The following is a 23,698-nucleotide window of genomic DNA, read 5'->3' on the forward strand; positions in this document are numbered from 1 at the left end:
GAACAGACACTTCTCCAATGAAGACATACAAGTGACTATCAGACACATGAAAAAATGCTCATTATCACTAGCCATCAGGGAGATTCAAATTAAAACCACATTGAGATATCACCTTACACCAGTTAGAATGGCCAAAATTAGCAAGACAGGAAACAACATGTGTTGGAGAGGTTGTGGAGAAAGGGGAACCCTCTTACACTGTTGGTGGGAATGTAAGTTGGTGCAGCCACTCTGGAGAACAGTGTGGAGATTCCTCAAGAAATTAAAAATAGAGCTTCCCTATGACCCTGCAATTGCACTGCTGGGTATTTACCCCAAAGATACAGATGTAGTGAAAATAAGAGCCATTTGTACCCCAATGTTTATAGCAGCAATGGCCACGGTCGCCAAACTGTGGAAAGAACCAAGATGCCCTTCAACGGACGAATGGATTTAGTAGATGTGGTCCATATACACGATGGAGTATTATGCCTCCATCAGAAAGGATGAATACCCAACTTTTGTAGCAACATGGACGCGACTGGAAGAGATTATGCTGAGCGAAATAAGTCAAGCAGAGAGAGTCAAGTATCATATGGTTTCACTTATTTGTGGAGCATAACAAAGAACATGGAGGACATGGGGAGATGGAGAGGAGAAGGGAGTTGAGGGAAATTGGAAGGGGAGATGAACCATGAGAGACTATGGACTCTGAAAAACAACCAGAGGGTTTTGAAGGGGCAGGGGGTGGGAGGTTGGGGGAACAGGTGGTGGGTAATAGGGAGGGCACATATTGCATGGAGCACTGGGTGTGGTGCAAAAACAATGAACACTGTTACGCTGAAAATAAATAAATAAATAAATAGCAAGAGTTTATAAAGTAATCTCTAAAACAGTCATAGAGTCTTTGCTGATTTCATTGCCAAGAGTTTTTGACTTATTAGGGCAATTGATAAAAAATTTAATATACCCCAATCATTCATTCACAATTTCTGGAGTCACCTGATGTTGTCAAAAAGTCTATAACCTGAGAGGAAAATGCTTTAGCCCCAGACAGGGAAGAATTCTATGACAAATATCCTGGGGTCTCCTCCATCCCACACGCGGCTGGCTTCTGAAGCCATGTCCACCAGCAGCTCTGAGAAGGAGATGCTACCATAGAACACGTCAGCGGTGCTAAAACTTCAGGACGCACTGAGACACAGATCCCTTCGAAAGCTACCCTATAAAGAAAAAACACTTCTGTCTAATGATCCATGCTTTCTTCCTTCTTCCCATCCTAATGTCTACATATTGGTCCTATAAGACTCTTTCATGTTCAAAGGCAGTATTCCATGCCATGTGCTTTGAATAGCTTCTTCCACGAATGATGACAAGACCCTGCTGACAAGTCTCTCTCTCCCAATTCCTTTGGTTGTTAGCCTAGGATCAGAGCTGAGCCGACTCTTCATTTTCAAACCCTCGATCTCCTGCTCTATTTAACCAGCCACACCCCCACTAAGATTAGTGTCCCGGGAAATACCGTAAAGCACTTGCCTTCCCGTGTCCAAAAGTGCAGCCACGAAATCGGACAGAACTTTATTTGCATAAGTACTGTGCTAAAATTGCGGAAACTAGATCATATCTTGGGTTTTGTAATGATGCTAGAAAGTACATACAAGAAGAACAGGAACTGCACTAGAGTGTAAAGACTAGGGTGAGCCTCTCTCTTAATGCCCAGTGTCTTTGTCTTAAGATGGGATGCACTATGTCTTTAGAAAAAAATAAAAATAGGGAGCGCCTGAGTGGCTCAGTCGTTTGAGCACCCAACTCTTGATTCAGCTCAGGTCATGATCTCAAGGTCGTGAAATCAAGCCCCATGTCAAGCTCGGGGAGTTCAATTCAGAGTCTGGCTTGAGATTCTCTCTCTCCTTTTCCCTTTGCCCCTCCCTCATCCGTACCACACTTTCTCTCTTCCTCTCTAAAAAAATAAAAAAAAATTTAAAGAAAGAAATTCATGCAGGTTAGAAAACTACCAATTGACAGTGAAATACAACTCGAAGAATAAGAGCATAAATACAAAATAATGCTTTTCTCAAGTGATAATAGTAGAGCGCTTTATTAAATTAAAACAGGTTACAAATGAAATTCAGATATATTGCAGTAGTTTTTTCAGATAGATTTTTTTCATATCCATAAAGATTCCAAAAATATATTCATTCTATGTTAACTGCTTAATATATGGCAAACTACAAGAAACAAAAATGGGGGAAAATCACTGAAAAAAGTTAATGGGACAGTTAGACGTCAGTATAAAATAAAATTAACCTCAATCCACATCTTATCCCAAACACTGGAATAAAGTCCTGAGAGCTCCAAGAGATAAGCATTTAAAAAACTAGAAAAAAAGAGAAGGGCATCTTTATTCACTTATGAAAGGGAAAATCATTTCTGGCCAAGAAAATATAGGATACAGAGATGGTGTAGTTGAACATAAAAATGTAAACACTAATGAACAAATTTTACACCACAAAAAAAAAAGAAACAAATAGAAAGCCAATCATAACACAATGAGGAAATATGTAAAGTACAATGAAGAAAAGTTCATATCCAAATTATGTAAAAATTGATAAAATTACAAGATGTCAGCATCTTATAATAAGTAATAAGCATATTAAAATAATCTCAAGGCAAGTATATGATTACTAAACTAGCGAAAAGTATTAAAATTACAAAGCCTGAAGCCACAGAGAAAACCTGTATATATATTCTCTCAATATAAATTGGTTTCATCTTTCTAGAGATCAATACAACTACAACCCTTTAACACAGTAGTCTCCTTTGAGTACAAGACTGCAGGAACCCAAAAGAAAGAGGGAAAAAATCTAATGTGCTCAAAAATATTCACAGACGCACTATTTATAAGAGGAAAAAATCTCCCAAACAGAGGAGCTAAGAACTTGTGGCACAACAAAATATTATAATGTTATTTTTCTTGTTTTTCAATATTTTTTTAATTCAAGTTAGTTCACATAGAGTGTAGTATCAGTTTCAGGGATAAAATTTAGTGATTCATCAGTTGCATATAACAGCCCATGCTCATTACATCATGTGCCCTCCTTAATGTCCACCACGGGATCATCCCCCCCAATCATCTCCACTCGGCAACCCTCATTTTATTTCCTATGTTTAAGAGTCTCTTATGGTTTGTCTACCTCTCTGTTTTCATCTTGTTTTATTTTTCCCTCCCTTTCCCTATGATCCTCTGTTTTGCTTCTTAAATTTCACGTATGAGTAAGATCATAGGATAATTGTCTTTCTCTGATTAACTTACTTCGCTTAGTATAATACCCTCCAGTTCCATCCACATCATTGCAAATGGAAAGATTTCATTCTTTTTGATGGCTGAGTAAATATTACGAATTGAACATCGTGTATATAGGATGTAGTATAGAACAGTATGTAACACGCACAGAAAAATAAAGTTCATGGAAAAAACACATTCTGAAGACAAAGAGGAAAGGGAACAGAGAAAGGGCAGTCTGTTCACTGACCAAGACCTGAAATGAAGCTGGAACATCATCAGTGATTTTATATTTAAGTTCTTCACCTTGGGGCTCACAGCCTTATCTCCCTTTGCCTTTGTCCTGGGTCCAAAGAAGTGTTTGTCAAACTACTATCATGAAAGACCAGATTATTTTGTGTTGTGTTTCATTTTGGTCGTACTCATTAAGGAAAGGCACGTGACTCCACTGCACGTGACTAGGCCCGGCTCCAGCCAGATGTGAACTTACTCCCACGTGTAAGTCCCACAAAACCCAAATGGGTTTATATGTTGCTCAAACAAACTAATCTGCTGCCCACACACTTGGATGTGGGTACAATGTCAAGTTGCCATAGAAATTTCTAAATGCTTACTCTCAATGTTTGTACTTATCTCTTGGAACTAGTCAGCTAACTACACTTGAGTAGCACTGGCCTAGAGCTACTTGGTTGCCATGTCCACTCCCCTTTCTTAGAACTGCTCAGGACAGGACAGTTCTAAGAATGTCTCATGGTCAAGAAAGTGTCGCTCCGAGGACCTTCAGAGACGTCGGGTCGGGCCCCAAACCTTCAGAGCAGCTGACACCAAAACCAGCTGCATACACCAAAGCCTCCATGATAGGACGAGCTCCCAGATCCCACGCGTATCCACTTGTCCACCTGCCAGTCTGTGCCCATGACCAAGTCCCATGTCCCCTGGCTCATCACCCTGTGCTGCTGGTTCTGAACCCCAAATCTACTTTTGTATTTCATGACAGTTAACATCTCAGTCATTGAAATCTATGGCTGTGAGAAACCCAGGCTTTCTTTCTTTGAGGCCACGGGGTTCAGATCCTGAATCACACATTCGATCCTGGAGGGCAGGGAAATCACATCACGTTCATTATTTAATTCCAACAACAGTACCTGGTACAGAGCAGAACTGAAGAAACATTTATGGACTGAGTGGCAAGCTTGTGTGGTCCTTTGTCATTCAGTCACAGAGTTTAGTCCCTCTCTGGAACTGATGTCCAGTGCCCTTCTGATCTGTATTTAAGACCCTTTAGACCACAGGCTCCATTTCAAGTCTTGGACAAAGCTAAACAATGAGGATCACCAAAAGAAAGCTGATGGCCATGCATAGAAAAACAGCCTCGGGCATCTGCAGGAACACTAGTTTTTCAGGTTTGTTCAGCTAAAGCCAGGCTCTCAGCAGCTTGGACACTTGAACCCCGTGACCCCAGCTCCCCTACTTTCTGCGACCAAGCCAGCTTCACTGGTTCTTCAGGACAGTGGCTGCCATGTCCACACCTCATCCTACCTTAGACCCTATCTGGCTTCTACTTGCAGGGGTCATCCAGGCAAGAACGGCCAGTGTGCGCTTCTCTGCACGCTCGTAGCTAAATAAGATTCTAATGATCATTTTCATGATGCACTAAACAGAAACTTGACCAACATGTAAGACTTGATTAAGAAACATGAAATCACAAGAAGCCAAGAAATACTATTCAGGGCTTCCCTAAAACTCTATAATGATCCCCTATGACAATTTCTCCCACCCCACAATCAAACCATGAGAGAAGAGCAACGTTGGAAGCTCATGTGTTGCTTAAACCCACTCTTGAAAGCATTTTGATAGAAAGATGATATACACACAGCCATTCATTTATTACTTTACATTGTATTAGCCTACATACTATTCAGAAGTAACATCAAGGACAAAGACAACTTTTTGTACAGTGCTGCCTTTTAAAAGAACATTAAAACCGAGGCAAATATAAAGGTCAAGGTTACATGTTTTCAGAATAGCAAATGAACAGTCATTTTCAATAAAAATACACCACATTGTCAATCAGTAGGTGTTCAGAGAACTTTGTTTACGATGGTGTGTTCTTGGAGACCCGCCTCCGCTGGAAGACAGGAAGGGAGAGTGAGCCCGTGTGAGCAGTGCGCTCAGGAAACAGAGTCGCTGCGTAACACTTGTTTTTATAACCACAGCACAGTGTGGAAAACAAGCGGTCATTGCCACAAAGAGAAACATGATGTAGGTAGATGGAGTCACAACAAATCCACGTCCAGGACAAATTACATACTAACACCCAGGAAGGCGGTGACTCACACACTCATGCAAAAGGGAGATGAAAAGGACAGGAACACAGTATTTTCTAGAACACTGATTTAAAAAGAAGAAAAAGAAATGAATTAACTACTTGTAAGAGTGAAAGTAAATCACCTGAGCGCTCAAGAACAGATTTCTTTATAATTTATACATCTGTGAACTCTAACACCCTTCAGCCTTGAAGATTGATTTGTAATGTATATTTACTGACAGGAAAAGCTCTGCAAGGTATTTCTGAGTGAAAAAAGCAGGTAGGAAAACAGCAGGTGTGACATTACAAAATACACAACGTACCAACCCTACACGGCGTGGGACGTCATCTCTGCATGCAGACATCACGTGAGATGGTTTTCTTCGTGTTGTCTTTGACATTTTCTGATTTTTCTTCAGGAAAATTGATTCATTTTTTAATAGTAAAAAATAATTAAATGTTTCTTACTGAATATGTGTAGAACTAATTATATGTAAGCGTAATTGAACGAGCGAGTTGTCCAAATGTTCCCTTTTCTTAACCCAAACTTTCTTTAGGCTTTCACAACCAACCTCATAGCTCCAAGGGGCTGTATAGTCTTGCTACTCACAGTAATAAAGATTACCTGAAATAATTATCTCAAATGTGTAGCTCAGGAAATTTGGGAACACACAAGTAGAAAGAGGGGATGAAGAGTGTAATCTCAGAGAGACAGATGAGAATGTGATGACAAGAGAGAAATGAAACAAAGTCAGGTCACTGTACCCCAGCCCAGGTAGATGACATCCGTGTTCACAAAAGGGGATTGAGAGATCTGTGTGAAGTGGGAAAAGCTATGAAGGAGAATGAGACAGTGATGTCTTCTCTGGGGGTTAGAGAAGTTGGTGGTGTGTGGGGCAGGAGGAGTTGATTCAGCAGAGGGAGAGAAAGACAAGCACGGTTGGTGCTGTGATGATATTTACATCTTACTACAAGATCCCTCTGGCTATTGGAGGGAATTGTAGGGTGGGAGCCAAGAGAATATATGGTCACGAAGCTATTATGCAGTCTAGACCCATGCAACCACTGGTTGCATGAAAATATTTAGCTCTAAATTAATTTAAATTAGTTAAATTAGGGACGCCTGGGTGGCTCAGTTGGTTAAGCCGCTGCCTTCGGCTCAGGTCATGATCCCAGAGTCCTGGGATCGAGTCCCGCATCGGGCTCCTTGCTCAGCGGGGAGCCTGCTTCTCTCTCTGCCTCTGCCTGCCGCTCTGCCTGCTTGTGTTCACTCTCTCTCTCTCTGTCCCTCTGACAAATAAATAAATAAAATCTTTAAAAAAAATTAGTTAAATTAGAAGTTCGGTTTCTCAAATGCAATGTACCCATGGTAAGTGCTCAATAGCCATACGTGGCTATGGGTGACTACACTACAGATGTAGAACAATTCTATCACCACAGAAAGTTCTTTAAGACAACCCTTGTCTAAACAAGGCAAAATGGTGGCTCAGCCTGGGGGAGGTGGCAAGAAGTCAGGGAAGGGGAAACTTTGACAGATGCAGGTTATAATTTTAAGATAGAACCCCTGAGCAAAAAGGTGGATTAAGGGGCGCCTGGTGGCTCAGTCGGTTAAGTGTCTGCCTTTGGCTCAGGTCACGATCCCGAGGTCCTGGGATTGAGCTCCGCCTCGGGTTCCCTGCTCAGCAGGGAGCTGTGTCTCCCTCTCCCTCTGCCTGCCATACTGCCTACTTGTGCTCTCTTTCTCTGTCAAATAAATACATAAAAACTTAAAAAAAAAAAGTTGGATTAGACGCAGGGGTATGTGGAAAAGGACAGAACCAAGGACAACTCCTCGTTAGACTCCTAAGATTACCCACCTCTCTCTGCTCAACTCTTGCTTTCATCAAGCAACCACCTGCCTATTAATTCTGCCTCCCAGGTACTTCCACATCTGAATGGAACCTACAAATATTCCAATGACCAGAGCACAGATCCCCAGTATAGTCTGGTTTCTAGAGCCAAACAAAGTGACAAGAGTTTTTAAAAGCAAAAATGAAATACAGGCACATGGGAAGTCGGTGGGCAGTAGGAAAGTAAAACAAGGTTCCAGATCAAGGGGGGCAATCATGCAGTCCACAGAAAGGGGGAATAGGATGAGCAAAAAGCACTATCAAAAAACAGGCTGGACAGCAAGGAAACACTCAAACAGCTTGCCAGTAGAACAAAACTTCCAGAATACAGTATCTGCAAAATCCAGAAATCTTGCTTCCAACAACAAATCCACTGAAATAAAATTATCTATATAAACTAAGTAGAAAAAAACGAAAGTCATATGATCCCAGGAGACTGTAGGCCCCTCCGCTAGACATCAGTAAATCATGCTTGTGGCCATAAAGTGTTAAGAAAAAATAGATGTGTTGATGCAGTAATGATTCTTTCAGTTTGCTCCAAGTTTGCCAGTTTCCTCTCTGTGGAGGACTCCTACATACGCCTTAGAGCTGCACAGAAAACCCAGACAGTTAAGGGCAGACTCCAAACAGCTATGTTTTGACACACTATAAACTTACTGTTCCACCAACCCATCATTTAGGAACCTTTTTCCTAAGGATAAAACCACATCCTTGTTCTGGGTATTTGAAGCAGTGAGGATGCTGTCACCCAAACAGCCGGGGAAGGATTTTGGCAAAAGGCATGAAGAGTGGCTACCACAAGGTTCACAGGGCAAAAATGCAAAACAAATCCCATCGGAGTGAGGACACTGAGGTGAGCACCTTCGGCAGGGCCAGACTGAAGCTGCAGTCCACTTAAGCAGTTCCCAGCTTACATATAAATAGAGAGAATGTGAAACTACCTTGTCAAAGGTAAAAACATTTTACAGTCATTTCTTCTCATTTTTTAAAAAAGATGGTTTTCTTCAGGATGTGTTTCCCTGACAAACTGTATTAAATATGAGGGTTAGGTTTCCAGGCTAACCTGAAAAACGCCCACCACCACAAGCTGGGTTTGAGTATGGATAACAGCCCTGAACAGAGGGCCCCCCCCCACCCCCGCGCCAAGGAGGTCAGCAAAAACTCCTGCCCAAGGCTTCTGCTGCAGGGCAGAGCCTCATTCAGAATTGCCCAGGACAGGCAGTCTCTCCGGGGCAACCCCAAGACACTATAAATCCCATTTCACATTCTTCTCAAAAGGATCCCCCCACTTGGGGCGCCTGAGTGGCTCAGTTGTTAGGCATCTGTCTGCCTTCGGCTCAGGTCATGATTCCAGGGTCCTGGGACAGAGCCCCACATCCGACTCCCTCCTCAGCGGGAAGCCAGCTTCTCCCTTTCCCATTCTCCCTGCTTATGTTCGTTCTCTCTCTCTCTCTCTCTCTCTCTTTCCCTCGTCAAATAAATAAATAAATAAAATATTTTTTAAAAAAAAAGGACTCCCCACCCCCCCCAACTAAATCCCACTAAAGAGATGGCTGGCATTAAGTAGATTTAATGGGAAGCCATGATTACAACCACCCGCCAGGTAGGTACTACAGAGGGAAAAGCCAAGGCTCAGAGAAATTCAGTGAAATTGAGACACCTGTTGAAGTCTTACCGCTACTAAGTAGCAACTGGGTAGGGCAAGGGGCCGGAACCCAGGCCTGTCTGGCCTTCCACACCCTGCCTGGTGCAACTGAGAAGCAGATGTCATTTTGAGGGCAGGAGCCCAGTGGGCAGCTATGGGCAAACACATGCCACCATGGAGGTTTGGGGAACAGAGCGGTTTCTTCCTTTCTACTAAGGTCGTTTCATTCCAGGAAAGCAGAAAGGGAAGGCAAGGGAGAGCACCCCACACACGTAGCCTGTGGCAGGTGCTCTGTCAGGCTCTCCTGAAGGGGAGGAGAGAGGCTCCAGCAGGACCCACCAGCTCCAATTCGCAAACTCCAAAGGACAGCTGGAGTCCCTGGGAGGTGGCCGCCCCAGGCTGACATGGGCATGCTCCCAGAGCCCACCGACCCTCAACAAGTGATGCCCAGCCGGTAGGCTGGATCTGTCGGTGAGCCTGCTCTCCTGGTGCAGGCCTGGAGACAGAGTACATATATCAGCTGGGGCTCCTTCCAAAGCTTCCGACTGAGACTCAATGAGAGAACATGCCCAAAGGCGCACGTCCAAAGGAGCAAATCAGCAGCTGGACTTAAAGGACACAATACGTGAATTACTTTCACCCTTGTCCTCTCCCACACCTCTCTCCTCCTGGCCAGCCAATCCACTGATCCCGCTAACAGTCCCCCAAGCCTCTTTCTAAGATCTGCTGGGGACAGAGACATCTGTGTCCAGGTCACCACTTTGAACAACACCCAAAGAATTAACTAGGGCCAAGAAAGCGACACTTGGTTGGATTAGGAGAAAGTTTTCATAATTGCAACTCACAGGAGCCATCAGCCTCTGGGCCAATCGCCCAGGTACTCAATATGGAGCAGATTTTCTCGAGAGTGATTTCATTTCAAACAACAGTCAAATCTGCATGCATTCCATCTGTAACTACTTGTGCAACATGATCATCTGTCAAAATTGCTAATTCCTGGAGGAAACACTGCCCCAACTTCTGAGTTTCTCTACACAGCACTTGCCCACCTGATTTGATAGTTCGACCCTCATTGATGCCCTTGATGCACTCCATCTGCCCGGCTACAAACCCTCAAATCCCTTTAGTTCCTCCCACTACTTCAACCACCGCATATTTGGTCATTAAGTTGCTGTGTATCTTTCATCAAAATGTCTACTGAGTTTAGTCCCATCACTCTGCCACCGCTATCCCCACTGTCATCACCCTCGGGAAAGCACCACCCTCAATATTTCAAGAGCCCTAGCCTGAGTCCTATTCAAGTTCTCCCCACCTTCCAACCTTGGTCCTCATTCTCCTTCCAGGACAGCCACAGCAAATAACCACTGTTCTCGAACTGTTCCCTGGCTCCTGACTTGCCAGCCCATCGGTCTAACCTTACCAAGGCTGAACTTTATAACCCACAGAGGATCCAGCCTCACTTTTCAGTTGCCTGAGTAATCTCTCTTCCTCATGTACGTGCCAACCTCGGTGCCACCTCCGTGTCTCTGTCCCTTCCTACCTCAAGATGCCACTTTTCCGATCCCATCCAGGTATCCAGACCACTAACTTTTCTAGATTTTATTGATTATTCCTATATCTGAAATCTCCATTCATACATGGTAAGTGCCACACTGTTTAAAATATAATACGCTATAAGTGCTTCAGGGTCTAACGCCATGACATCTCAGGGCTCAAGTCCCAACTGTGCCATGCACCAGTCTTTGAACAAGTCCCTGAGCAAACTACGTAACCTGCCTGACAGTTTCCTCTTTTGTAAAACAAGGTAACAATAGTAATTAAAATTTACAAGCCAATTACTACTGCAATTAAATGAGATAATGTATATAAAAGTACTCAATACCGTGTTTGACCCCTAGTACACACTCAAAATTGGTGCTCATACTCCGTACTATGCTAAAAACATCCACGTCATACTCTTCTTTACTGTGTTCCTCTGTTTCCCTCCTAAATACTCAAACCTCTCAGGACAGTGCTGGGAACCTGGTAGGCTCTAAGTAAGTGTGAATACCTCCTAATTAACACAAAACAAATCATTTTATTTTTAATCTCCTCAGAGGAAGCACACATAACTGTTGTGCACCTCAAGCACCATCTCTAGTCTGGAGGCATGTTCAGATTCATTAAATTCTTGTCATTATTGCATTGACCTGCTGTTCCAACCCTAAAAATAGGTGCTCTCATTCCCATCTTCCCTGTGCTTGGGGACAAGAGGAGTCCTAGGTTGATTGCCCATAATACTGAACACGGGCGGCAGCCCAGAGGCCCAGGCTACCTCCACAGAGACCAGCCCTCTTGTCATCTCCCCAAGGGGCACCTTGTGTGATCATGCCCACCAAGATCCCTCCGGCGTCCAGAGTCACAACACAAAAAAACACCCAGCAAGGACCTAAGATACCTCTCCCTAGCTTGTCAAGGGTCAAGTTTATGACTTTTTAGATTATAACATGACAAAATAAAAATATGGTATTGGTTATTTTGAATAACATTTTTTATTCCAAAATAAATGTTCATGATTTTGAAAAAACAGGGACGCCTGGGTGGCTCAGTCACTTAAAAGTCCAACTCTTGATCTCAGCTCAGGTCTCAATTTCACAGTGAGTTCAAGTCCCCTGTTGGGCTGCATGCTGGGCATGGAGCCTACTTTAAAAAAAAAATAAAAATAAAAAAGATAGAAAAACAGAAAAGATGCAGCCTTACTAGCACAAGTGCAGAAGACCCCAACTGTTCCACGTCCTCAGCAATCAGTATCCCAACCATGACAGAGAAGTACAAAGTGCTTTGTGAGGACAGGAAAATTAGTGTCTAACTCAGCTTGGGGACGGGGGAGTGGTGACAGCTTTACAGAGAACGTCTGAGCTGATTTTTAAGGATCAGTAGGGTTTTCCCGGGGGGGGGGGTGTGAGGGGTTGGGAGAAGGCATTCCAGGTCAAGGGAAAAGCATGCGCCAATGCATGGAGGGCTGAAAGCATGGAGCATGTAGAACACAAAGTCCCTTGGGCCAAAGGGAATGTAAGCAGAGGTTAGGAGCTAAGTGACAACACTGGCAAGGAAAGTTGGATCAACTTGGTAAACTGATTTGAGGTGCTATGTTAGGAAAGTCTGAATGGTGATTGAAAATATCTAGGCAGCGAAATGACATGATAAGATCATGTTTTAGAAAAACTAAGGATGGGGCACCTGGGTGGCTCAGTGGGTTAAAGCCTCTGCCTTCAGCTCAGGTCATGATCCCAGGGTTCTGGGATCGAGTCCTGCATCGGGCTCTCTGCTCAGCAGGGAGTCTGCTTCCTCCTCTCTCTCTCTGCCTGCCTCTCTGCCTACTTGTGATCTGTCTCTCTGTCAAATAAATAAGTAAAATCTTTAAAAAAAAAAGAAAGAAAAAGAAAAACTAAGGATGCAGTGTGACAGACTGAAGGAAGGCAAGGTGGTCAGTTAAGAAAATTCTTGTGCAATAGGCCAAGCAAGAAATGATGTCAGCTTGAGTCTGGGCTGTGGATAAAGAGAGAGGAGGCTATCCTGGAACCTGGTTTCTAGTCGGATGTGATATAAAAGAGGGAAAGCTTTTGGCTTTCAGCTTGGAGGAGGCAAATGCGCGACTCTCTTAGGTGGTCCTGAATCCGGGCTCATTCGACACCAGCAGCCTCCACCATGCCGCCTAAGTTCAAACTCACCGGCGGTGAAGGCGGAGCCACGTCTGCCCTAGCCCCATAGATCGGCCTGCTGGGTCTGTCTCCAAAAAATGTTGGTGATGACATAGCCAAGGCGACCAGTGATTGGAAGATCTAAAGATTACAGTGAAACTACCCATTCAGAACAGACAAGCCCAGACTGAGGGGGACCCTTCTGCCTGTGTCCTGATTATCAAAGCCCTCAAGGAACCACCAAGGGAACAGCAAGAAACGGAAAAACACTGAGCACAGTGGAAGTATCACTTTTGATGAGATTGTCAGTATTGGCCAACAGATGCAGCACCAATCTTTAGCCAGAGAACTCTCTGGAACCATTAAAGAGATCATAGGGACTGCCCAGTCTGTGGGCTGCCAAGTTGATGGTTACCACCCTCATGACATTATAGATGACATCAACAGTGGAATGCTGTGGAATGCCCAGCTAGTTAACTACAAAGGAAAATATTTCAATAAAGGATCATTTGACCAAAATATAAATAATTAAATAAAAGATGGGGCACCTGGGTGGCTCAGTTGGTTAAGTGTCTGCCTTTGGCTCAGGTCATGGTTCCAGGGTCCTGGGACTGAGCCCCATATTGGGCTCTCCATTCGGTGGGGAGCCTGCTTCTCCTCTTCCCTCTCCCTCTGCCTACCGCTCTGCCTACTTGTGCTCTCTCTCTGTCAAATAAATAAATAAAATATTTTTAAAAAGAAAAGAAAAGAGGGGTGCCTGGGTGACTCAGTGGGTTAAAGCCTCTGCCTTCAGCTCTGGTCATGACGATCCCAGGGCCCTGAGATTGAGCCCGCATCGGGCTCTCTGCTCAGCGGGGAGCCTGCTTCCCTTCCTCTCTCTCTGCCTGCTTCTCTGCCTACTTGTGATCTCTGTCTGTCAAGTAAGTAAATACAAAAAATCTTAAAAAAAAAAAAAGAAGAAGAAGAAGAAGAAAAGAGAGGGAGTACACGCATCCCCACAGCAGCGTTATTCACAATAGGCAAAACCAGGGTCAAGCCAAGTATCCATCAGCAGATGAATGGATAAACAAGAGGTGGTCTACACATATAATGGAATGTTACTCAGCTTTAAAAGGGAAGGAAATTCTGACAAATACTACAACATGGACAAACTTTGAAAACATGGTAAGTGAAATAAGCCCATCACAAAAAGGTAGCTACTATATGGGCTTGCTTACATAAGGTACCTAGAGCAAATTCATAGCGACAGACAACAGAATCGTGGTTGCTAGGGGCTGGGAGGCTGGTGGGCTGGGGAGTTACTGGTTAAGGGAGACAGAGGTTCAGTTTTGCAAGATGAAGACCTCCAGAGATCTATAGTGGTGATGGTCATGCAACAACATGAATGTCCTTTAATGCTACCAAACAGTATGCTTAAACATGGTTAAGATGGTTAAATTTGTGTTATGTGCACTTTATACAATTTTTTTTAAAGTAAGAGAGGGAAAGGGAGTCAGAGTTGATAATATTGTACACCTCCCAGCCTGTAGCCCTAAATGACCTTTAACTGTGCTCCAATCCACAGCAAGAACAATGCAGGGGAGTGAAAACAGAATTCAGAGCTGTGCAGATGTCTGGGCTCAATACAACTGAGGACACGATCTTTCCCAAAATGCTCCCTGACAGGACAAGCATTGTCTCTTCCATTCCTAGACTCTAAAAATGATACAACTTGAAAGATAATTAACCTCAGCCAAAAAGAAACAGGAAGTGACTTCTTGATGATTTGTTTGGAAAAGCGGGATTCCGGTGTATGTGGGGCAGGTTACACAAATACGTCAATTTCACTCCTTTCTGAAACACAACTAAAAGAACAGTAAAGACATTATGTTTTTAAAAAACATCAACCTTAGCCACAAAATCTGGAAACCAGACTGCAGATGGAGAAGCAGTAAGACTAAGATGACAAAAAGGAACCCTAGCTAGGCCTGCAGCAGAAAAAACCAAGATCCGATCTGATGTCCACCCCAGAACTTCCAAGAGACTCCAGAATTAGTAGCTCTAGGTAACTCCGCAATCTGGCGTGAGACAAGGGCTGAAGAACAAGGCAGGGCAGTGAAAAGAGAATTCGCTCTCAAGAAGGAAGGCTTGAAAACCCATCTAGGTAGCAATCAGAGCCCAAATCCCTTCTGCACTCGCAGTGACTCTCCCACACGGGCAAACCACTGGAGATTGATTATCTAGAGCAGGTAAAAACATGGGACTCAGGTATGTGGGACAAGGAGCTCAGTTAGGAATAGAGGTTCCATTCTAAATACATGGAAACTTAGAGGTGTGTGTGTAATACATGTGTATCAGTCCAGATGTGCATCAAAAATGCCAGCCATTCTAGGTTTTTCAGGCAGGAAGGGATTTAATACAGGGAATTAGAGGGTACGTACTCATGGTTAGAGTTGTGAAAGCCAAGGTCGGAGAAATCACCACTCATGTTCAGGAAATCTAGACATACAAGCATTGTAAGATACTGCATAGATGATCCCAGTTCCCCCATGGCTTAGGTGGCCTTGAGTCCCAGAAGGATACTCTGAAGCTGACAGGAAAATCCCATATCTGCCACCGGCTACTGCTACAGTAACAATGTGGCTTCTCTTTCTGAAACTCTCACTGGCAGAACAGAAATCAGAATCCTTCTGACTGGGAGGCCTCTGTGGCTCAATAGGTTAAGCATCTACCTTCAGCTCAGGTCATGATCCCAGAGTCCTGGAACTGAGTACCGCATGGAGCTTCCTGCTCAGTGGGGAGTCTGCTTCTCCCTTTCCCTCTGCTCCTCCCCCGTTGTGGCTCTCTTTCTCTCTCCTCTCTCAAACAAATAAATAAAAATCTTTCAAAGAAAAAAAAAGCATGCTTGGGTGGCTCAGTTGTTTAACTGACTGACTTCGGCTCAGGTCATGATCCCGGAGTCCCAAGATCGAGTCCCGCATCATCCCGCATCAGGCTCCCTTCTCAACAGGGAGTTTGCTTCTCCCCTTGACACTCCCGCCTCTCATGCTCTCTCGCTCTCTCTCTCTCATACATAAGTAAAATCTTAAAAAAAAAAAAATCCTCCTGTCAAAAGATTCAGGCAACTATAGCATCCAGGTTCCCAGCCCCTACAACATGCAGCATAGGAGGGGGCCTAACAAAACAGGGATAAGATTAAGAATCCCCCCCCAAAAAAAGATTAAGAACCAGACGACCATATTCAGCCATATCCAATATCCAGATGCCAAGACCACCCTCGTCCTCTCCTCCCACTCAGTTCTCCGCTCCCGCAGTATTGGCCGATAGACCTTCACTTTCCAGGCAGAAGATGACAAAAGTCTCCTAACCAGTCGCCAAAGGGAAAAAATCAGGATGCTAAAATTTAAGGTTCTCGAACAAACAGCCCAGCCAGATCACCTTCCAGTGAAGTCCACAAGTCAACAGAATAAGGAATTCCCACCTCCAAAAAGCCCGATTCCCAGCAAAGTAGCTGCAATTTTTTTTCGAATGTCTCAAATTCTCTAAACTTTAATTTGCTTCAAAAAGAATGTACATGAGGGGTGCCTGGATGGCTCAGTGGGTTAAAGCCTCTGCCTTGGGCTCAGGTCATGATCCCAGGGTCCTGGGATCTAGCCCCACAGAGGGCTCTCAGCACAGCAGGGAGCCTGCTTCCTCCTCTCTCTCCGCCTGCTTCTCTGTGATCTCTGTCTGTCAAATAAATAAATAAATAAAATCTTAAAAAAAAAAAAAAAAGAATGTACATGAGATATATGACACCGATAGCTGAGCTAAGATTCACAACCAATTATTCAATCACCACAAATGTGAAACTGTGAACCCAGAAAGGCCACAGTGCAGGTGGGATGTGTCACTAGAGTAACTAGAGTTGCAACTAGAGTTGCACCCACACTCTGGAACTCTCGAACTCTGGTTTTCAAAGTATGACCTGGAAACCTTGTCATGCACCCAAGTCCCTTGGAGTCATCTGCGAGGCAAAAACTATTTTCATAACATGAACTTATCTGCCTTTTCCACTTCTGCTCTCTCCTGAGCATACAGAGGCATTTTGAGGAGACTGCATGATATCTGGTGACACCACCATTCTAAAAGCAAACAGAATGGAAGTTGTTTTAAATTTTTCTCAGTCTTCATTTCTAACGGGGTAAATATCAGTAGACAGAAACCACAAAAAAGCTCTCTGGCATCCTTGAAAATATGTAAGAGTATATAGGGGCCAAAAATCTTGAGATTCATTGCTATAAAACATTTCAGTTAGTTGCTTTTGGAAAGGAACTTTTAATATGTGAAACTAATTAGAATGAGTTTAAGTTTATATCTTCAAAGGGAAAAGAAATAGGAAATGTTTTACTATCTTAAATCTGTTGATCCCTTAGGAGGAAGATTTTTCCATATAGACCCCCAAATTAAATTATTTTTCCCCTACATGTAAGCACAAAGATGCCAGTCTCACTTCGGGAAGGTAGCACACACACCCCTCCAGTAGGGAGCCCCTAACAGGAGCTGTTCCTACAAGTAAATGATCTCAAAGCCTTTCCCAGTGGCTATGTAAACCAGCCAGTACCATGAGGCCCCGCTCCCCGGAGTTTTACAAAGGAATGTGTCCTTTGGGATTGCCAAGGGATCTCAGAGCTTCAGAGAATGGGAAACAAGCTCATTTTTACAAAATCATGCTGATGCTGCAAGGGAAGGAGAGGTGTGAGGGACTGCTTATGCTGGTGTCATATCCTCTCAGGCCACCTTTTTGGTGTGTGCAGCTGCTTGTCATAGCAGGTGTGGCCAGATGTCCATGCCTCACTGCATTGGGATCTCTCTCTTCTCGGCAGCTGCTGGTTGTGGAAGGGCTTCTCAGGAATCCCCTCTGGCACAAATACAAACCTGGAAGAGGGAGGGCATTTCATCCCTGGAGCACCCTTGACCACCAGACCAGTGGATAAAAACTCCCCTCTCCATGTCCCAGGTGGAGGATATCGAGGCCCATCCAACAGTTCCCCAGAGGTCCCTGGCCTGACTGAGCACCAGTGGTCCATCACGGCAGCCAGATCAGTAACTCACACTTGAATTGGCTTTCCTTCCTCCCCTTTGTCACTATTCCCTTGGATGTTCTTCCTCTTATGTGTCCTGGGATATCTTTCCAAAATAAAGTGCCCATGGTAAGTCCTTGTCTCCGTCTTTCAGTTGACCCCAGCTAAGAGAAGGCAGAAGATAAGCTCTCCACCTCCAACCAGGTGGGAAAGGGGCATGATTAGCACAAGAATGGCCCAGCTCCTCCCTGATCCTAAAGTTTGGTAGAAGGCTTCACATCTAGCAGATGTTTTAAAATGACTAGTTAAGTAAAAAGAGAATGAAATGATGGCCAGCTATGGAAGAGAGACTACAACCAACTGCTGCGTTGTATGGCATACACTCTAATATGGATTTCAGAGGAAACAATGAAGTCTCAAGCAGAAGATGATCAAGACAGGAGGGTGTTTCTGGAAAGGGAAATGAATCTTTGCTACTGGAAACCCAGAGACTGACCTCCCTGGAGCTGGCAGCCTAGAAGGGGAGGGGATGCGGGAGGGCAGAGTACATTCAGATGAATGAGGGGTTCAACAACCAAGGGGATGAGTAGATTTTATACCGTGGGCCATGAAGCCTGGTGAGAAAAAGTGTGGACCAATGTCTCCACTTAACCACACCAAACTTTCTACATACCCCAGACAATCAAACACTTGGGCTTGACTCTTTATCTCTTTCTTTTCTTCCTAGAGTGATTATGATTTGTCCAGGCATACTTTACACATTAATTTATTTATTCCGCAAAACAACCTTATGAGGTAGGTTCTATTATTACCCCCACTTAACAGATGGAGAACCTGGAACATAGAGAAGTTACACAGGTGGGAGACAGAGCTGGGGTTGAACCCCACCAGTCTGGCTCTCTCTCTCACTTTGTCCCCCACAGTCAATAAAGTCATCACATCCCACATGATAAGCCCACATGATTCCTTTTGCACTGTTTCCTGTATGTTGTATCCTTAGCATTTTTGGGAACTGTAACCACAGGTAATTCATACATTTCCTAGGCATTAGTTGGGCTCCTAGTATATATATGTACCAGATGTTGGGCCAGCTGCGGGGGATAAAGATGCAACGGACTCACTCTCCAGGAAGGTCCCATTACATACCTTGCAAGATGAGCCACGTCATGGACGGGTGAACCTGCAGGTGGGAAGGTGGGCCTGGGCTGAAATTGGGATGAATTGGTAGGCAAAAAGCACAAATTCTCACTCATCCCAAAAGTGTCACTGAGAATCTGCCCTGTGCTAAGCCCTAGAGGGTAGCAAGGAAGGAGAGGGACACTGAAATGAGTTACTGCACAGTCCCACTCAATCCTCATACTCACACAGGTAAGGAATAGCAAAGCTGGTCACACCAGGCCTCAGACAGGATCTGTAATAAAAAATGACCTATTCCTTCTCCCTCTAACACCACTTTAAGTCACATAACTTATAGTAGTCTTCCGTAACTGACCATATTAAATCAAGTTCCTGTTGTAGGTATTCAAAGCTCTAATCTTCTACTCTCCACTTGGTTATGACCTCACTCATTAAATCAATCTTTTTCTTCCCAGTACATTACAAGCAAATAAGAAGAAAATATTCACACTTTATTGTTTGTCCACATGTGATTTACCTTTCTAGATGCTGGTCTTATTTCTATCCGTCTTTATCTATGGCCGTTTTCAAAAGTATCCAATGATTTTTTTTTCCCCACTCACATGGCTTTGGTCTTTCCTCTACCACAGTCCCATGGCACCTGTAGACTAAAGTCTCTGGGGTGTTTGGCACCATTGGGTTTTACTCTTGTATGGTTCTTACAGTCATGCGTGTATGAGCTGGCACATAGTAGGTGCTCAAGAACCCTTTTCTGATTCATGATGAAGTGTTAAGTGCCATAGGGAAAGATCTCCCATGATCACACACTGTGCTTTGATATAACTTGTTATAAAGCCTTCTTTCTCTTTCTCCTCATAGATAATGAAATATACTGATTCATCGGCCTTGTAAATAAGCCCAGTCTCCCGAAGGAACTACTGTGATATGAATGAAATCATCATTTTATGCTGGACATGATGCTTCTAGAATAGTGTTTGGCACACCATTAACTCCCAGTAACTATTTGTGGAAGTGAATTAAAATAATCAGCTTTATTTCACACCTACCACATATTTTATAATACGGTAAAGATTTCCAATAACAAAGTTGGTAAGATGAATTTGAAGAGCAGCCCCCATCCAACATAGAAAAAGTAGTTTCACCCACTCTACACGTTATACTATCCTAAAAGACTAGGCCACTTTCTTTTTCCCATTTCCTGGACTTCACAATCTATGACTTGCTTAAGTTAGTTAAGACCATCAGTCCTCTCCACCCTCAGGAGCTACTAGTGGGAACCTGCCCATCACTGGACACAAAATCTGAAAAAGGCATTTTCAAATACTTTGTGGAGAATACAATTTAATGACACTCCTGACAGTCACTTTAAGTCGTGTGATCATAATATACTAAGTATTCAAATACAACCATCTCATTCCACTTAGACCCTTTGAAAGAAAGTAAGTAATCAAGAGAGTTAAATTTTTTATCCCCCAAATGATCCGGAATTAACATGAAAGAAAAACCGAACATTGTAGGGAGGATACAAATTCTGAGACTCTAGTATATAATGAACAAAAACGCTTTGAAATCAGTCAATATCAATCTAGCAGACAATGAATTTGGAAAATTTGCCTCTCATTTGGGTTTTTTTTCCCCCCCTCCAACAATACTCTACATAAATGTGAGTAAAATGTGATAGACTATTGTTTGAAACCTGCCTCAGTCCCTCTAATCCATGCACCTCCCGGCTGCATTGAGATCTGCCGGGTGACACATGAGATCTAAAGTGGGTGGATAAAAATAACCTGGTCCTCAAAAAGACATGATAAACGCCAGACAGCTGAGTCACTTTGAAGCCCATCTGACTCTGGAAAGGGACATTCACCCTCCTTTTCCTTGTCGCACACATACATGCCACCTGGTGAAAAACACAACCAACCGCCCGGGGTGGAAGGCGGTGATCTGTCGTAACTTCCCCCCTCCGGTCTCAGGTCACAACCCGCGGCTAAACTTTTAATAATTTATACTAATGCCTTTCAGCCCAGGAGATGCACGTAGAGCAGTAAGGGGGACGATTGAAAGAAACCGTAATAATCCAGCAGACCCCCTGTTTGCCGCGCAGTTGGAGGGGCCCGAAGGTTTCCTCTGACATTCTAACGGGAAGAACGGGAGTGGGGAGCAACGGAAAGTGCAGGAAGAAAAGCCCAGCGAGGACATCAGAACTGCCCAGGAGTGGGAGTCCCTGGGCAAAGCAAACGGTCCCAGAAAAAGAAGGGCTGTGTGTGACGGGGGCAGGGGGTGGGAATCGATGCGGTCCACCCAGCCGCCCTCCGCTCTCGCCCCCAGGGAGGACGCAAACCCTCCGCAACGCGCGGCGGAGCTCAGGGAACTCTTCATTGGATCTGTCTTTCAAACGGTGGCGGGGCTGGGGCTGGGCCGCTGGGACCTGGGGCCCTGTCAGCCTGGGAAGGCTGGCGGAGCAAACCCCGCGGCGCCCGGGTCTTCAGCTGCAGCAGCCTCGGGGAAAGCGGCGCTCCGCACGCAGGAGGCGCTCCTCGGCGTCTGCCGAGCTGCAGCGCCCCGGAGCCAACTCCGCCGCCGGGGGAGGAGGTCCCGGGCTGCCGCTGCGCATCTTCTCCCCCAGCTTCACGTGCCGCCCAGTTCCGCGGCTCGCGGCCGCCACAGGCCGCGGGCACCGCGACCCTCCCCCGAGGCGCCGCGAACGCCGCCGAGCCTCACTTACGGGGGAGTCGTACGAGAAGGCGCACTCGTTCTTGTACACCCTGTCCCCCGACCTGGGCACGCGGATCGTGGGCATGTGAGGCACCAGCAGCTCGCCGATGTCTCCTGCAGCCATCTTCCTGCTGCCGCTGCCGCCCGGCATGCCGAACAGGGCGCCCCGGCGCTGCATGGCTACGGCGTGCACCCGAGCGGAGCCAAGCCGGGTCGGGCCGGAGCGCTGGGTCTGCCCGCAGCAGCGGCGGTGGCGGAGGCGGGCTGCGCGGGCGACGCGAGCCGAGCCGGGGCTGGCGGGCGGAGAGGGCCGCGGGGCGGGAACGGGCACCGGGGGCCTGGGGCGGGCGGGCGGGCGGGGGTGTGGGGGACGCTGCTATTTTTAATCCAATGGCGAATCGCCGGCCCAGCTGCAGCGTCAGGCGGGGCGCTGGGGAGCACCAGCCGCAGCGCGCCGGGGAGGGGGCGCTGGAGAGGGGCCCTGCGCCGGGATCCGGCTCGGCAGGGGGCGCGGGGGGCGGCGAACGAGCCCCCCACCCCCGGCACGGGAGCTGGCAGCGAGCGGGGTGCTCCCCTCGCCCCCGACGGCGGGCTGCGGCGGGGCACCCCCACGGTGTTTTCTACCCTAGATCGATAGGTTGCGAAAGGGCAACTCCGAGGCAGCTAACACAAAGAGCAGGATTTGAGGGTTTAAAAACCGTTTGCTTTTAAAACAACTGCAGATAAAAGCGGGGACTTCCCCTGCCTGGGTAGGGGTGGGACTCGATGTGTAAATCTGGATTGCACAGCGTCGGGCCCAAATCTAAATTTGCGCTGTGCACTTAGGTGTTACCCTCACTAAACCTTGTTCCCCACTTTTTTAACATCTAAAGCTTATTAAAAGAGAATAGAATAGGAACCAGTGAGGATGGACGTAGATTTTTGCAGTAATACAGATTTCTTACGTATAGTGAGGAGGATCGAGATCTTTTCATCGCGGGGAGTAGCTTTATATTTTTCTCTTTGGAACGTATGTTGCTTGATTTGTGCGAGGCTCCGCGTCCTGCGTTGAATAGCCTGATTTAAGCATCTTATTCAGACGCACGATTTCCTGTGTTGCAGGTCCAGTTCCTCAAAATAAACAATGAATGAGGTAGGGGGGAGGTGAATAATTTGCCGAACAGAGCTTACAACACAGCGTACTCTCATTTTCTCCAAAAAATTCTTAAAACACAGGTTCAGTTCCGCTGAGGTTTCCTAACTACACCCAATGGAAAGGACAGGGTACCCACGGATTCCTGCCAATTAATGGAATGCAGTAATGACAAAAAAAATAGAGAATAAAATTGTTGGTTTCTATAAGACTCTCCTAAACAAATCAGACTGTCTTTAAAATCTTTTTCCCTCTCCCATTATCTCTGCAACTCTGCCTGATTCTGCAGATGTGCCGGTTTCCGCTGGGAGATGGCAAGGGTACCTAGACTCTGATGTGAAGTAGGAAGATGAGCCCCTCTCTTGCCCTGCTCTCCTAAATTTTTATCCTGTCAAGCAAGGCTCAAGCACACCTCACATTCAGGCTCACGGATAATGCTTGCTTGTCCAATTACAAAGAAAAAGTTTTTCAATGACATTCAAAACCTACAGTTCAAAATATTTCTAGATTAAATACAATTTATTTATCTTTTTTTTATTTATTTGACAGAGAGAGATCACAAGTAGATAGAGAGGCAGGCAGAGAGAGAGAGAGAGAGGGAAGCAGGCTCCCTGCCGAGCAGAGAGCCCGATGCGGGACTCGATCCCAGGACCCCGAGATCATGACCTGAGCCGAAGGCAGCGGCTTAACCCACTGAGCCACCCAGGCGCCCCATAGATTAAATACAATTTAAATCGAGACACTGTTTTTCACCCTTCAAACTGATTAAGATATGTTGAGTTGCCCTACCTATGGGAAATAGGCTTTCATATTGTTGGTGGGAATAAAATAGTAAACAGTAACAGTATCAACTTTAATTTTATATGCATACATTGTTTCCCCAGCAAG

The 23,698-nt window shown here is 45.2% G+C and overlaps 1 protein-coding gene and 1 non-coding gene across 5 annotated transcripts in view; one reads left to right on the forward strand and one right to left on the reverse strand.

Annotated features, from left to right (window-relative positions):
- USP13 (ubiquitin specific peptidase 13) overlaps positions 1–22,732 on the reverse strand; it is a 113,531-nt gene extending 90,799 nt beyond the window's left edge. For 2 of the 4 annotated variants that reach the window (XM_046003048.1, XM_046003047.1), the window contains exon 1: positions 21,689–21,959. In XM_046003048.1, the coding sequence (XP_045859004.1) occupies positions 21,689–21,856 (168 nt within the window). In that variant the 5' untranslated portion in view covers positions 21,857–21,959. Of the gene's footprint in view, positions 1–11,966; positions 11,972–21,688; positions 21,960–22,622 lie in introns of those variants that run through there. The other 2 variants (XM_046003049.1, XM_046003050.1) reach the window with 2 other exon arrangements.
- Positions 1,556–1,730, forward strand: LOC123941139. The gene has a single exon (XR_006818221.1). It is a non-coding gene; the product is annotated as a small nucleolar RNA SNORA81 (small nucleolar RNA).
- Positions 22,733–23,698: the final 966 nt, after the last annotated feature.

The sequence above is a fragment of the Meles meles genome, chromosome 4, assembly GCF_922984935.1.
Source record: "Meles meles chromosome 4, mMelMel3.1 paternal haplotype, whole genome shotgun sequence".
NCBI classification, from domain to species: domain Eukaryota; kingdom Metazoa; phylum Chordata; class Mammalia; order Carnivora; family Mustelidae; genus Meles; species Meles meles.